This window comes from Nannospalax galili, unplaced genomic scaffold (genome assembly GCF_000622305.1).
Source record: "Nannospalax galili isolate Female #2095 unplaced genomic scaffold, S.galili_v1.0 scaffold682, whole genome shotgun sequence".
In the NCBI taxonomy this organism is placed as follows: Eukaryota; Metazoa; Chordata; class Mammalia; order Rodentia; family Spalacidae; genus Nannospalax; species Nannospalax galili.
In genome coordinates, this window is record NW_008348076.1 from 554,827 (window position 1) to 572,269 (window position 17,443).

The 17,443-nt window shown below is 37.1% G+C and overlaps 1 protein-coding gene across 1 annotated transcript in view; it reads right to left on the reverse strand.

Annotated features, from left to right (window-relative positions):
- The window catches only part of Usp34 (ubiquitin specific peptidase 34), a 239,249-nt gene that overhangs the window by 8,250 nt on the left and 213,556 nt on the right, over window positions 1-17,443 (reverse strand). The window contains exons 70-76 of the mRNA XM_008844481.3: window positions 15,440-15,597; window positions 13,955-14,033; window positions 11,776-11,902; window positions 10,747-10,854; window positions 9,701-9,805; window positions 9,460-9,584; window positions 8,329-8,452 (exon numbers count right to left, since the gene is read on the reverse strand). Of these exons, the coding sequence (XP_008842703.1) occupies window positions 8,329-8,452; window positions 9,460-9,584; window positions 9,701-9,805; window positions 10,747-10,854; window positions 11,776-11,902; window positions 13,955-14,033; window positions 15,440-15,597 (826 nt within the window). The remainder of the gene's footprint in view (window positions 1-8,328; window positions 8,453-9,459; window positions 9,585-9,700; window positions 9,806-10,746; window positions 10,855-11,775; window positions 11,903-13,954; window positions 14,034-15,439; window positions 15,598-17,443) is intronic.

A 17,443-nucleotide genomic window follows, 5' to 3' on the forward strand; every position in this document is an offset into this window, starting at 1 on the left:
TTAAAAAACATTGTGGGGTATGTGTATGTATGTGTAGGTGCTTGTGAGCCACCATGTGGGTGCTGGAACTTGGGTCCTCTGCAAGAACAGTATGTGCTCTTCACTGCTGAGCCAATCTCTCTAGCCCTCAGGTGCACTTCTAGGCTTTCCCTCAGTGAATGTCCATCCCTCAGGATGGACACAGCTAAAACACACTGGATTCTGTAATACTTGTCTGCCTTTATCCTATGACTTCAGACATCCAAGAAAGTCAATACTCTACCTGTTCTAGTTTGCTCTCTGATGCTGTAATAAACACTATGACCAAAAGTAACTAGGGAAGGAACAGGTTTATTTTATCTCACATTTTCAGTTCCTCCCTGAGGGAAGTAAGGGCAGGAACCTAGATGCAGCAATTAAAGCAGACCATTGGAGGAAGGCTACTTACTAGCTTGCTTCCCTTGGCTTGCTCATCTATCTTTTGTTTGTTATGACAGGATCTCACTACATAGCCTTGGCTGACCTAACTCACAGAGATCTCCCTTGCCCTGGCTAGAGTGCTAGGATTAAAGGCACATGCTACTATACCTGGCTTCACTATGCCTGGCTACTATTCCACCTGCTTATGGATGGTAACAGACCATAGTAGGTTGGACCCTCACCTACATCAATTAGTAATTAATAAAATGCCTTCTAGATGTGGCCACAGGCCAGATCTGATCTGGGAAATTCTTCAGTTGAGGTTCCCTCTTCCCAGGTGACTCTAGGTTTGTTAGGTTGACAGCTGAAGCTAACTCTGACACTGCCCTATCCCCATTCAAAAACTGTTCTAAATATACCTTTTCCTCACTAATAACACCAGACTATAGAAGCTGCTAGGTGTTCTATTAGTAAAAGGAACATTTTTCAAAAGCTGCCTTTGTAGAGGAAAAGATATTTCACATTATTTGATACATCCATACTTGCTGTGAGGATGGAATTTTTTTTTTTTTTTTTTGGTTTTTTTGAGACAGGGTCTCCCTGTAGCCTCAGCTGTCCTAAAACTCACAATGTAGACCAGGCTGGCCTTGAACTCACAGAGATCCGTCTGCCTCTGCCTCCCGAGTGCTGGGATTAAAGGCATGCACCACCATGCCTGGCTAAGGATGGAACATATTTTTAAAAAATATTTTAATTTTATGTGTATGTGTGTATTGCTTGCTTGTAGGTAAGTGCACCCGTGTTGTGCAATGCCCACAGAGGACAGAAGACGTTGGATCTCCTGGAACTGGAATTACGGACAGTTGTTAGCTGCCACGTGGGTGCTGGGATTAGAACCCAGGTCTTCTGCAAGAATAGCCAGTGTTCTTAACTGCTGACCCATCTTTCCAGCCCCAGGATGGAGTATTTCATATGCATATTTACAGTTTCTCCTGAGTTATTACAATTCTCTGACTGATTTTTATCTCATCCCTCTTCTGATTTCATACCTGCTAAGTAACCTACTGTTGCTTTCTTTCCAAGTTACTGAAAAAGGATGTGATGGCCCCACTCTGGAATAATCAGTTCCCTATGCAATTCTTCCTCTGTAGATGAACGAATTGGCAAAAAATTTTGGGATTTTAAGTATGTCTCTTAAATGTGACTACAATGTATTAGCCTAGCATACATGAATTTGCTCCTAGTGGATAATAAACCTGGCTTTTGATTTACACTAGATGCCAGGAGTGGTCTAAAGTATAATCACCCTTTCAAGTCTTTTGGGAAACCAGTCATTCCCTAGTCAATAACACTGATACCATGAAGAGAAACAAGAATCACAATTGTACTTTCTATACTGTGAATTTTATTTTCTTGGCTTTTTTTTTTTTTTTTTTTTTTTTTTTTGAGACAGGGTCTCTCTGTAGCCCCAGAAGGCCTGCACTTGCTATGTAGAACAGGCTTGCCTGGATCTCACAGAGATTAACTTGCCTCTGTCTTTTGAATGTGTTGTACGTGTGTGTGTGGGGGGGGGCAGTTAAAGGCCTGTGCCAACACATCTGGAAATACTGTTAATTTTTATGTTTAAGGTTTTAGTGAGGTGGGTAGCCCCACATGCATGTAATCCAAGCATATGGGAGGCAGAGGAGCTCTGAGTTCAAGGCCTCCATGATCTACATAACGAATGAGTTCAGGCCAGCCAGAACTACATAGTGAAATCCTGTCTTTTTTTTTCCTTCTAAGCATCCTAAAGTTTTGAATTTTCTAGGTTACTTGCAAAAAGATCAATTCTATTTAACACATTCAGAAAAATTTCAAAAACAATGTTAAAAACTAGACCCTTGTTTTATCATTGAAAATTAAGTTTAATTAAATGATGAAATGTAACAATTTTTTTTTTAGTTTTAATTAGAAAACTTTAAAATTTACTTTTAAGCCGGGCGTGGTGGCGCAAACCTTTAATCCCAGCATTCAGGAGGCAGAGGCAGGAGGATCTCTGTGAGTTCAAGGCCAGCCTGGTCTACATAGTGAGTTCCAAGACAGCTGGGGCTACAGAGAGACCGTCTCAAAAAGACCAAAAAAAAAAAAAAAATTTCGTATGTATGAATATTTTGTCTGCATGTACATGTATTTGCCCCTTCTTTAGTTTAATTTGAACCTTGGGGACCTAAAAAAAATACATAGTATCATTTTTTATCATTTATAGTGTATAGTATCATTTTTCTACATTATATATAAAAATTCTAATAATCAGTGCATGATTATTACAAAGAATGTAATACTTACATATAATAAAAGCACCCCACGATTTTATCCTTATGAGATTATAGTATTATATTCTTTGTTTATCTGTGCATGCTATTAAAGGTGATTTTTTTTTTTTTTTTTTTTTTTTTTTTTTTAGACGAGACAGGGTCTCCCTGTAGCTCCAGATGTCCTGGAACTCACTATGTAGACCAGGGTGGCCTGAACTCACAGAGATCCACCTGCCTCTGCCTTCCGTGAGTGCTGGGATTAAAGGCCTGTGCCACCACGCCTTATAGTATTCCTTCACCTTTTGAGTGCTGGGAACTGAACGCAGGACCCTGCTCTATTACTGAGTTATACCCTCAGTCTGTTTTCCAGTATGCTCTTGGTGGACATTTTGATTTTTTCCAATTTTATATAATGCAGATCAAGTGAAAATAAACATCCTCTTTATGTTTCCATATGTTTTTTATGAGTACAGTAGGGTGGACTCCTAGATCTGGTACTGATAAGGTCGAAGGAAAGAATACTGTAAATTCTACGTTTTAGTTGACAATGCCTCTGAAAATTGCTAATAGTATTCCATAATCTCTTCTTTCCTCAAAATCTTAATGGGCATGGCCTAAACTTTTTTTTTTTTTCTTAAAAAAGGTAAGTCTGCTGAGTGTCAAGATGCACACCTTTAGTCTCAGCACTCGGGAGACAGAAGCAGGCGGATCTCTGTGAGCCCGAGGCCTGCCTGGTCTACATGGTGAGTTCAAGGCCAGGGAGACCTTTCTCAAAAAGACGCCCCCCCCCCCAAGAAAACAAGCCGGGCGTGGTGGCGCACGCCTGTAGTCCCAGCACTTGGGAGGCAAAGGCAGGCAGATCTCTGGGAGTTCAAGGCCAGCCTGGTCTACATAGTGAGTTCCAGGACAGCTGAAGCTACAGGGAGACCCTGTCTCAAAAAGACCAAAAAAAAAAAAACAAAACAACAGATAACTGAATGATATCTACCCAAAATTAATCTTGACACTTATTTTTAAGTCTCTCTGAGTATTTTGTCTGCATCTATGTAACTGCACTTGAGTTATGCAATGCCTGGGGAGGCCAGAGGAAGGTGTCAGATCTAAGGAACTTAAGTTACAGACAGCTGTTAGCTGCTAAGAGCTAAACTCAGGTTCTCTGGAAAAAGTCAGTGCTCTTAACTGCTGAGGCATCTCTCCAGGCCCCTACAAACACTATTTGTGTGTGGATGAAATACCTATCCATGCCCTGATTTTGCTTATTGTTCATGTTACCAAAGCTTAAAAACTCTGTGTATTGGCAATGTTAGCCATTTATCTGATAAGTATGCCAACACTTTCTCATTAGTTTGTGTTTTATGTTTTTTTTTTACCATTTATTAATTTCAATTTCTATGTAAAAAAAAATTTCAATTTCTTCCCTTATTGTTTCTGGGTCGATGTCCTGCTTGATATGGTCTTTGTGTGTTGTGTATTTATTTGTATACATATGTGGTGCAGGTGTATGCCTGTGTGGTGGCCTGAGGATGGCTGTCTTCTTCTATTATTCTTCACTTCATCCCCTTGAAAGTGTCTCTTACTGAACCTTACTGTTTTTTAACTATGCTGGTGGCCAACAAGCCCCAGTGATCCTGATTCCTCAATCCAGCCTCTGCCCTCAGTGCTGGGGGTTATAGGTATGCATAGCCACATCAGACTTTCTTTATGAGTGCTGGGATCTGAGCTTAGGTCCTCATGCTTGTGCAACAATCACCCTCACCCACTCTGGGTCATCTCCCCAGTCCCTTAATATGAGCTTTAAAATCTCAAGGTGTTATTCAATAATCATGTTTTTAATTTTCAAAGATTAAAAAAATTTTAAATCCTTAATCATCCTGGAACTGGTTTTGGATCAAGGAGTATATGAAGTAAAATTTGCTTCCCTCCTTAGAGAATTAACCAATTATTTCAACAGCACCTAACACCTGTTATTTTTTCCTTCCCTCTGATCCATCCACCCACCTCCCTTCCACCCTCTCTCCCTTTCCTGGGGTGAGGGTAGGGGTGAGAGGACATGGATATAGGCAGTCTGGGTTGACTTCAAACTCACTACGTAGTCAAGAATGTTTACCCCCTAAGTGCTGGGATTACAGGTATGGGTCACACCATGCTAGGGCTAATACCATGTATTCTCCATGAATGTGGTATTATCTTCACTATCTACTAAATCTGTAATTTTGATCAGCCTCTTTTTTCCATTCTTCTGCTTAGGGTATTTCTGTACCTATACCACATGGTTTGAATCATTAGAGTTTTGTGAAAGGGGAGAAAGTATATATTTACAAAACGGAAGATAAACAAGAAGTGAATGAAACTGTGGTGGAGTACAGGAGTTTGAGTGATACTTTTGGTTTTTGTCAGACAGGGTATCTATGAAACCCAAGATGGCCAGAAACTCCGAATCCTCCTACCTTGGCAAGAAAGCTGGAATTATAGGAATGAGCAACCATGTTTTGTGAATGATGGCTTAATGTGTATCTTTTTGCTATTCTTTTAAGTTGTGAATTGTGTAAACACCACAAAAAACCCATACCATACCTTTAATAAACATCTTGGCAATCAGTGTTGGTTCCTCCTATTGCTAATTTACACTATTTTTAAATACAGCGTTAAAAGCTTAACACAACCTGCTTTCTGGCAGTAGTTAGCAGCTTTCTTCACTCTCCATTATTATCTCCCCACTCTGTCTCCTCAAACTATCTTCACTTTCAAGTATTCTAACCTTCCTTTTAGTTTACTCCTTAATACCTGCAGTTCTATTGCCCCGTGTCTCTTGATCTATAATCATTAAATAATTCTCTTTTATACTTAATAAGTCTTAAAATCTGTTAAACTGCTCGTTTAAAAATCACAGACTTGGGGCTGGAGAGATGGCTCAGCGTTTGAGGGCACTCTTGCAGAGGACCCGGGTTCAATTCCCAGCACCCACATGGAGGCTAACAATTGTTCATAGCTCCAGTTGCTGAAGATCTGATGCCCTCTTCTGACCTTGCAGGCATTGCATGACATGGGTGCACTTATATACATGCAGGCGATACACTCATACACAAAAAATAAAAATAAATAATAAAATAAAAATCATAGACTTTTTCCTCAAAAAATGAATTGGCAATTACTTGCAGTCCTAAAGAGATTTTGAGACAACCTTTTTATAGTCATAATTTTTAATATTCTGACCTTTGGCATGTCTAACTTCAAAGTGCAAATGAACAGAGAGTTTATAACCAACTTAAACATGCCCCTTTCTACTTCTTCCTGAAAGAATTACACAAATCAAAACTCTGTCAATTCTCCCCTTACCACTGCTGTCATTAATGTGAGTTTTTTTCCCCTCAAGCCCTTTCCTAGGTGCCTTTTCATGCAATCAGTCATTTTAGCTAGAGAAGAATTAATATCAAACTCTGGGGCATAATTTTTCCATGTATGGTAGGACAGCATTGCTTTTAAGCATTTAACTTCTGATATCCAATTTTCTGTACTAACTAGCTAAGAACGAACCAAGAAAAATTTAGTTTCTTTCTCAATTTGTGGTTTGGGTTGTATCTAGTGACATCCTACCAGCCACACCTGGATATTTAGTTTGCCTAGAAGTAAATACTTAGTTCCTTTAGTCACATTTCAAGCTGTCCACACTTTCCACATAGCTAGTGACTATCATACTGTGAATGATAGCATAGTTACAGAAGATGGGCAGCCTTGTACAAAGTTCCCTAAGATGGGTACTGAAACTAAACATTAAGGCAGAATCAATAGTGTTTCATAGTTACAAATGTGACGTAAGTATAAAATATCATGAAAGTTTATTTGACATATGATTGCCAAGAGTGCCATTCCTTTCCCTTTTATTTATTTAGGTATGTTTGTTGTTTGTTTGTTTAGACAATTTTACTCTGTAGTCCAGGTGGATCTTAAATTTATGGCAATCTTCCTGCCACGGCCTCCTCAGTGCTGGAATACAAGCACAAGATAACATTCCAGTTACCTCTCTACTTTCTGTTTTTTTGGTCTTTTTTGAGACAGGGTCTCTCTGTAGCCCCAGCTGGCCTTGAACTCACAGAGATCCGCCTGCCTCTGCTTCTGGAGTGCTGCGATTAAAGGAATGTGCAGCTACCTCTCCACTTTTAATTTCCATGAAAGTATGTGTTTGTGTTGTCCACAAAATGGTACAACATTCATTACGTGGTCAAAGCTGTTCAAACAGCAAGAACAGCTCCTCACATAGTTATAATTTATTATTATTATTATTTCGTCTTCTTGAGACAAGGTCTCCCTGTAGCCCCAGCTGGCCTGGAACTATTAGACCAGGCTGGCCTTGAACTCACAGAGATCATCTGAGTCTGCCTCAGATTGTCTGAGCGCTGGGACTAAAGGCGTGCACTGCCACACCAGGCCTACCTAAGCAGTTACAAATTAAATAAACACAATTACCATAAACCTAAGGGCTGTACTATCGAAACTCCTGAATATTTTCTCACACTTGTTCATTGCTACTGCTAAAGTTTCAACCTTTGACTAAGTGCCACAACCCAGATGTATAATTTTGAAACAGCCAATCTGAGGATCTGTTCCTCCCTTACATTTTGGCATTTTAGTCATAGGTATGTTTGTTTGTATGATTAGCTAATGGTATTAGGTACAAGGAACAGCCCTTCAAATCTGAAGATGCTCTAATCACTTACCAACAAGATGATTTTTCTGAAGAGGAGTTATCCCTGACAGCTGTTACCACTTTCTTCTCCTTGGATAATGAAATCTAGTATAACATCTTTTGCCCTACATGGAATGGGCCAAAATCTTTTCCATAGGAAGGAAGGAGTTGTGACTGAGATGGAGCACATGGAGGATTTCTGGGCCATGAAAATTCTATTTCTTGATCTAGGTAGTACTTCCATAAATATCACTTCCCACCCTCTGAAACAAAACTATAGAAATTGGAGAAGATCCTGGCCCATCCTAGATAAAATGAGAAGGTAGGACATACAAAGCCTGAGAGCTCCTGGGTCCTGACCTTGGAGAGATAGGAGTACTTGGAATGTTTTTCTCCCCATACATATTCACTGAAGATTTCATTCTCTATTTCTCATATTTCTTCTTTGAAATTTCTCTTCTCATTTTAAGACTTACCTCCTAGTTACTCATATATGCACCTCTGCTTCACGCTGCCAAGCCCACTCAGCTTGTTCCTGGCACTGCCAGTTCTAAAACACAGCTGGCACTATAGATCTCATCTTACCCTCCAGATAAGGGCTGGGAAAGTCCGTCTCTAAGCTTTTCTCCCTAAGTAGAACAGTTTTGTTTTTAATTATGCTGGGTAGATGGTGGACCTGGGCTTCTATGTACAAAGTGATTAGCCCTACTCCATACTCCTTTATAGGCCAGCTGAAACTTTGGGCAGAACTATTCAATGGAAACCAGTAAGTTGGTGTTTTCTTAATAAAAATTAAAATATTCCCAAGAATACTAATTAATAATTTTAAACATTCACTTTAAAAAAGAAAAAAAGGGGATTATCTCATATTTTTTTTTTTTCTCCCCTTCCTGAATGGCTAGGGGGCTTAAAGTAATTCAGTGGAATTTACTGCTCATCTTTTATACTTACTCAGCTTAACTAATGTTTCAGTAAATTTTTCACAGTTGATTGCAACTCGGCATAATAGATGGATGAATTGATGATAAGAAAAGAAGTAGTCTAGCAGCATACGATCATAAACGTCATCTTTGCCCTGAAGGTTAAAGATGATAAAATGGTTGCACTTAAATTGTATAATAAAGAGCATATTTTGTGCAAATGTAATAAGATTAAGTAAAAAGCTAATTAAATCTTTAAATTCTATAAGAATCTAGTTTTAAATTCCAAATTTCTAGTGTTAAGATCATAATTATCCTAAGTTTATTTTCAGTGTGCAAATGCTACCAATTAAAATTACCCATCATTTCTACATACTTTAGTAGAGCAAAAGTACTGCAGATTTTAGCATGTGACACTTTAGCTCAATAGACATGTCAAGGAGTTAAATTTGATTTTTGAAAGATTTGAAGTTATTTCTAGAAAAGTAACTATAGTGTTAATTATTTTAAGTATTTTATCTTATGAGAATTGCTCAAATATACTTAACATCCAAAGATGGTAGGCAAGAGAAGAGTGTAGTGAAGGTGTGGGCGAAGAAAACTAAAGGGGGAAAAACTTTTTTTTTTAAATGTTACAACTAAGATAAATTATCCTGTGTTAATATACTTTGTCTCTATATTTAGAATTGGTACTATTTTAGAAAAAGCATTAAAGAACAGGAACCAGATGATAAATCTATCGATCAATGACATTATGGGTAGGTTAAGAATATAATTGCAGGAATAGTAAACAGGTCTTGATTATATGGCCAAATTTAAAAAAAATCTCAGGTACCTAACCTAACTTTTCAGATTTAGATGTATGACCCAGTTACAATTTAGCCTAGTGATAAAATACTAATGTTTACTATTATGCTATTTTTTAAAAAGAGAGGAAAAAAACAAAACAAAACAAAAAACACGAAAAGAAACCTAAACCCTTAACTACTTGTGCTTACTGTTGATTTTGCAAATATCCAATCAACATTTCATCAGAGTCCAAATGACTCTACCCTTAGGATCCATAAAAGGTTTACATCAATCTACGGGACTCAACTGCCAGGGGGAGATCTCAGATTATTTTGTACTACAGAAATATGATTTTCCTGGCATCCCAACATACCTTACTGGTTTCCACCATTGTGGGCAAGAGGCACATATTGAGTTCAGGGCGCGGAGGCCGAATATTGCTTTTCCCTCCTATTAGCTTGATATTTTCTCGACAAGGGAAATAAGGTCCAAGAGACACTAAGACATTAAAAGTGTACAATAAGATAAATGGAAAAAAATAAATCTCCAAGCTTCAGTGTGCAGAATGATTAAATGCCAACCATATTCAAGTACTGTGCTAGATGAATACGTACTTGGTATATTACTGTGGTGGTAAGTACAATGGTTGTGTTGTAGGAAGGGAACCAGGGTATGAAGAAAATCATGGGGACTCAAAAGCACGAGCTCCTTGAGGACATCTGAAAATTAAAATATTCTGAGTATTAAAACACTGGAGTTTTAGCAGTATGTTTTACTCTCCAACACTGGGAGAAACTGATGCTCAATCAAATCTGGATCAGCAGTTTGATAACCACAGTAGAGGGCTTTTATTTAGCAACAGCAGTTTAAAACACTATTTTACTATTCTTCCTGCCCCACCCCTGTTCCTTGTAAATACTGTCTAGTTGCATAGCAATGTACCTTGATCATTTATCTTTACAAAATCAACCACAACAGTTTAGGAAGAACATGAGGTTTAAAGATTTGGAAGTCTAAGCAATTGCTAAAGTTTTGTGATGTTGGCTGAACTGATTCTCACTCTTTAATGACAAAAAAAGTAAAGCTCATGATGGCTATTTTGAGAAATTATAAACAATTACAATTTATAAAGATCACTATTTCAAGAGGTTTCTATGGTAGTAAAAAATTCACTTCACATTTAAAATGACTCTTTTAACAGCCACAAATTATTCTATAAAAAGGTAATCGAGTGAAGGTGTAATACTTAAGAGCCTATGAACAGTAACTGAGAAATACCTTGGAGGCCCAAGAACCAACAGTGAAATAACCAACCCAATCCTTTACAATACCAGTTTTATCTAAGCAAACATCCATGTGATTCTGCCTCGTTTCTAAAGATCAGAAAATTTTAGAGCTGCAAGAAGCCAACAGATAACCTACAGTCAAAGAACCCATATATTCTGAGTGGCCTGCTATAACTACATGTTAACACTAGCATATTAAGAAAACAGAACTCGCTTTTCTTTAGACCTGCTAGTCTGTGTAAATTACACACACAAACATAAATGTCTTCTAAACACTACAGACCTACATCTTGCAAACAAAAAAACCCCACAGAAACTGACAAAAATATTGTTCTACCAGATTTTTACAAATACGTATATTTCAAGTACCTTACCTATACAAGCATTTCTTAGTTCTGGGGGGCTATAAGAATTAAGTAGAGTTAAAAGTTTATGGGCAAATTCAATTCTCTCCTGCCACTGGATTAATGCTTGTTTCACATCTGTTAAAAGAAAAAAAAAAAAATCATTAAACCTGCCCCTTCTCCTTTTTCCCTCCTATCTCCAGAGAGGGATTTTTGCTCAGGCTGGTTTGGAACTCTTAAACATGTTAGCTTTATTTCATTTTGAAACCCGCATGTTATTATTATTGTGCTTATGATGGTGGGAGTGGGTGTGCGCTATAGCACACACATGGAAATCAGAGGGTGATTTGTGGAGTCAGTTCCTTCCTTCTACATTTCTGTGGGTTCCAGGAATCAAAATCAGTTCACCAGAATTGGGCAACAAACACATTTACCTACTAAGCCATCTCACTGAGCTTAAACATGGTAGATTTCTTAAAAGTACATGGTTCAGTGATGATTATGTCCTCCCTTTCTTTACCTTTTTTTTCAGATGGGGTCGTGTGATGTTGCTATCTAGTTTTAAATTATGAGGCTCAAATAATTCTGTCTCCTTCAGTCCCCCAAGTAGCAGACTATAGGTGGCATACCAGATACAATCTATTCCATTTTCTAGAAACATAAAGTGCAGCGTTCATAATAATGGATAAGGACATTAAGAATGACATTTTATATTTACTTCTTTTGAAATTAAAAATGATTTAATCTGAGCCATGAAGGTTGCCAGTTGGGAGGGGAGATGCTTCAAAAAATAACCAACTTATTACTGTGCTTGTTGTTTTCCAATCTCCTAAATCTTGACTCTTATACTATGCTTGCCTATTTTTTCAAGTAGCCATAAAGAAAATATACAAGAGCATTCCACCTTTATGAGGTCATGACATACATTTCCTGATACTACCTAGCTTTGGAACCATATTCTGTGCAAAAAGTAGAGTTAAGACAATTCTTCTAGGGCCTCTTATTTAAAAATCTCTCTTTAATGGCAGCAATAACAAAAATAAGTAGAAACAACCAAACCTTTTCTCTGAAGATATGGGCGTGTAGACTTCAAAACTGAAAGAAATATTGACAGAAGTTCTACTAAGTCTCCAGTCACGTGGCAAGCGGTAGCTTCATGATACATCATGTGCAGTGTGTTGAAGGACTACAAGTGATTTAGAAAGATAAAACAGAACCTTAAATTCATTCTTACTCTATTGAGCAACAAAATGAAAGATGTTTTCAGACTCAGACTGTATGTATGTGCATGTATACAAAGCAAATCTTGTTTTCTATCCATGTCAAATTCTTCCATTTAGCACCTTTGTATGCATGTGTATGGTGTATGTATGTGTAGGTGCATGTGTGTGCATGAGTGAAGGCTAGAGGTTGATGTCTTCCTCAATCATTCTCTGCCTTATTTTTTTAAAAACGTAAAAAATTCATTTATTTATCTATTTGTGTGTGTGTGTGTATATATGGGCATATATATGCCCCAGTACACTGAGCCATCTCACTGGCTTGCCACCTTATTTTTTTGACACAGGGTCTCTCACTGAACCTGGAGCTCACAGGCTTAGCTACACTGGCTAGCTAGGAAGCTCCCAGGATCCTCCTGTCTCTGTCCCTCCTGCCTCACTACCCCCCTGTTGCAGTGCCTGGCTTATGTGGGTGCTAGAAATCCAAATTCAGGTGAAGCCCTCATGACTACATGGCAAGCACTTTACCAAATGAGCCTTCGGCTCTTTAAAAATATATGAATAGCCGTGTATCTTCAGAGCTATATTTTATGTAAACACTTTAGTCTGAAGAAAAAGAATAAAAATCCTGATTTGTTCTAAGACTGCGAGCCACAGAAATTAAAAACGCACATGATGACTGCAAGGCTAGCTAACTTTCCAGGGACGATGTAGAAAGACAATGGTGAAATAAATAGCTGTCAGCCGTTACTCAAAGTAGCAGGCCTGAAAAGACTGGAGCTCCAAAAGTTAGGAATTAACTAGAGTAGTTTAATTGAATCTTAGTTCTTTTTTCTATTTCATTTCATAACAAAGCATTCCTTTAAAAAAATCTTCTTGACTCGGGAGGCAGAGGCAGGTGGATCTCTGTGAGTTCAAGGCCAGCCTGGTCTACAAAGTGGAACTCAGGACAGCTGGGGCTACAGGCAGACCGTCTCAAAAAACAAACAAACAAACAAACAAAAAAACAAAAAAACCCCTAAACTTCTTGAGTCAGTTTACTGTAGTTTATATATCGTAACATTCCAGAGCCTAGTGCAGTATCTACAGAGCAGACATTTAAACATCTGTTGAATAAAATAATGAAATTTTCATCATTTTTTCCCTGTATCTTTTAGACAAACAGAAACATTTGGCAATTTTGGAGCAGAAAGTCCCCTGTCTTTGGCTCAGGAACGGATGTATTTGAATGCTCTTCCATTCACCATTGCCAAGTCCAACATTTCCAAAGTACAGTTTCTTATTCTGATCCTACCTTTGTAATATCATTAACTAAAAAAAAAAAAACAAAAACAAAAACACACAACAAACTGGCACATCTTAATTCACTTTGGGCATGCATGATTTTATCCTATTTCCAATAGGAAGTAAACAGCACAATGTACTTTAAAACCTTCTCACATGGGGCTGGAGAGATGGCTCAGCAGTTAAGAGCACTGGTTGCTCTTGCAGAGGCCCAGGTTTGATTACCAGCACCTACATAGTGGCTAATGACTGTCTATAACTCCAGTTCCAGGGGATCTGATGCCCTCTTCTCACCTTCATGGACACTGCACGTCACGGGTGCACCTACCCATATACACATACATAAAATAAAAATAGTACAAAAGAACCTAAACCAAACAAAAAAAACCCCCTCACATTTGTGGATGTTAGAACTATGCAGAGAATGCCAATGTATTTCAGTCACCTGTAACAGTTTCAGTGACTTCTCTGATGATGAAAATCTTAAATTTCTTCATTCTGTCAAGTAAGCTTTGGGGAAATGTGTGCCCTTGATTATAACGCCCATGAATTTTATTTTTATTTTATAAATGAAATGAATAAAACTAGTCTATTAAAAAATCCCTAAATATAAAATGAGGAATAATCTATGTAATTAAAGTCTTGCAACCTGTGAAAAAGTCTAGTATGAACTCTTTATACTCATGAAATACAAAGTCTTGGCAAGAGTATTTGAAAGACGATAAAATATTTACCTCGGTCATCAGGATTAACCCTCGATTAAATACCACAAGAAGTCTGTCTTCATCAGATTCTAACAGTATTCTGAAGGCACTATAAGAATAGAAATGTCCAATTTGAGAACTCTTAAATCAAAACAGAAAAATCTAGCAATGAAAAAGAAACAGGCAACAACTGGGTTTTGTTTACTTTTTAATTTTAAGAGGTCTTGTTAAATAGCCCTGGTTGACCTGGACTCAATCAGTACTGAAGACTAGCAGCAAATTTGTGGCTGTCTTCCCTGCCTCAGTTTTGACTGTTGGGACTGCAGGTATGCACACTGTTTCTTAGTCATACAGGACAATATGAGCATCTTAAATTTGAAATGTAAAACATAAATCTCAACAGTTTTAGTCATCACAGTGGCACTCGGTTGTAGATCATTAGATTTCCAGGGTATGGATGCCTAATTTATAAACTATGCAAATCTGATGCCCTTTTCTGATCCCTGTAGGCATTGCATGGCATAGGTGCACTTACATACATGCAGGTAATACACTCATACACATAAAATAAAAATAACAATTTTTTTTAAAGTTATAGAATAAAAACATCTGAATTAGTGTTGTGAATATAACTAATTTCATAGGACACAGAAGTACTGTTACAGAGGGCAACTCGAGCATCACGGGATGCTTCCTGTTTTCAAGAAACAAGCTTTAAAACTTAAAAAGCTGCAAGCAATAAACCTTGAGAAAACAATGCATTCAAAATGAATGCTAAGCTTTTAAAAGAATTCCTTTAAAGAGATCTGGCAAGAATGTTTATTTCATTTTATAGAGCAATCAGATTTAAAATTAAAAGCTTTCAAATGAAGATAATCTGAAGAATTTTTTCTTGGGTTGATTAGCTTAATATGACAGCAAAGTCTTCATGATAGTGAGTAAAAACCTGTGTACCCACTGAGAACCCTCATCCCCAAGCCTCCATTCCTCCAGCTCCACTCCCTCTCTCAGCATTTTAACAAATTAGCCGGCACTGTTTCTATAGGAAAAGAAAGCAATTTGTGGCTTGTAACAGTTCTTTTATAGTCATTCAATAATTTCTATAGCTCTGAACAATTAATTATATAGATTGTTATATTAATGAAAGAGATATTAACAATCAGATACAACTTAAGATGCAAAAGTTGTTTCCAGAGGCTTCTAGAACTGAACCCCCTAGTATAAGTCAGGATGAACTGTCACAAACAGGACCTTCAAACCTTAGAAGATTATATATTAAGGTCCTGTAATCTCCATGGGATGTGGACACAGGAGGATCACAAGTTCAAGGTCATCAGCAACACAGAGAGTTCGAGCCCTACTTATGCTATAAGAGACTGTGTATCTCAAATAATAATAATAATAGTATTAGAATAAGCTTTTAGTTATAAAATATTTCTCTTTTAGTGTCAAAAAAGTTCCCATCGTCTCATTTGAAAAAATATCCAAAAGAACATCACAAAATATCTCTTTTACCTTATTAAAGTAGTCCAGCAAGAGCGGCCATCTAAGCAACGTAAGTAACAACTTATGGTTGTTTTCTTAAACTGCTTAATGTCTTCTAATTCTTCTTCTCTCAAGTCTGGCCTCTGAGCTATAAACAGCTGCATTAGGTTAAACAGTTCTTCCACGGCCTAAAAGAGGTAAATAGGAAAAATGATGTTTAATCCTGTTAACATTTTAAAATATCTGCTTCTCATTTCTGAATGTACACTCATTAGCAAACTACTAAAAATCACACAAGGTAATTATACTACTGCTGAGGAACAGGTATCATAAAGTTACTAACAAAATCTATTTTAAAAACTGAATACATAATACTACCATGTGTGCTCAACTTTTTGATATTGTAACATGATGTCATCTATAAAGCTCAGGTTTGAGAACTGTAATCAAGTTACAAAAACTACCACACACACACACACACACACACACACACATACACAAAAACCCCAAAGTCATGCTTTAACTGTTTACGACTTTGTGTTGGGCTGTATTCACAGCTACCCTCAAGTGAATGCAGCTACGTGTATCTCTTCAGCCTTAGTTGGACACACCTGTATTAGCCTTAAAATCACAGTTCACAAAGATTAAAAAAAATTACAAATAAAATCTAAAACAGCTAATACTGTTGAAAGTACTAGCCTTTAAAATTCAAAAATATATTTAGTGATAGGCTATAACCAATCCTTTTGGTTCCCTTTTCTTTACTAAATGAGAAATCATTACTTTGTCTTAAAGATTGTTTTAGTATATTTATTTTATTTTGTGTATGTGTGCATGCATGTTCACTTGTTTATAGATCAGAGGACAGTTTTCAGGAGTTGGTTCTATTCTTCCACCAGGTGCATACCAGGGATAAAGCCCTGGTGGCCACGCTTGGTGCTAAGTGCCTTTCCCCACTGAGCCATTGTACTGACTCCATTTTAAAGATTTTAAACACCTGAATTACACTTGAATCAATACTGTTTCTTATATACCTTTATATCAACATTTAGAATATTTTAGTATAATGACTAGTTGTGATTTTATAAACTAATATACTAATATAAATGTTAAGTAATGGTTAAGTTTCTAACATACTGATCAATGAACTGAATCAGCTTTATACTTTTCTTGGCAAAACTTTAAACACAATTTTCATGAAAATTTCCATTAGCTAAGTTCTACAAAATAGAGAATACATTTCACTGTTGTCAAAAGCAAGAAACAACATAGGAAGATGGACATTTTTAACTCACCTAGCTCTCTTCACAGGTACATCTAAACCATGGCTATCATATTTAGTAAATAAATGTTATTTATGTGAACTGTGATGGAGACACAGTTCTACTGAACTACTGAAACAATTTTGTTCATGACATCTTCAACCTAAGATAGACTCTCTCATCCTTTTCCTTCTGCATTCTACAGCCTTAGCTTTAAATATCCAGTGCTGAAAAAAGTAATTTTCTTTCTTCTATTACAAGCATTCTAATTTCTGAACAGGAAATGATGCTATTCTTTCTGTGCGAGAGAGTCTAAACAACCTACTATACCATCTACAAAGAACAGTTTCATTGGTAAAAAAACAATTTACAAAAGGAAGAAACAAAAGTGAAAATAATCAGGAATAATAATAATCTTACATACAGGGAAAAATTTAATATCAGACTGGAACTGTATGTACATCTAAGCTAATAATCTCTTCCTCATTTCATTCACTTGGGATATAGAGAAACAACATTATGGAGTCTGCAGTGGACGTCATACCTTAGCAAAATATGTGGTCCTCGATAATCAATTATCTACTTTAAAAATAACACTCCTTAAAGCTTTCTTGGTCTTTTTAGTGGGCATAAATCAGAGGTACAGCTGGGAATGCAGCTGAATGGTAGAGTACTTGCAAAGCTTGCCCAAGGCCCTAGGTTTGCTCCCTAGCACTGTCAAACAAAAATTAAAAACAAAACCCAACAATATAAAAACACAAAATTAAAAATG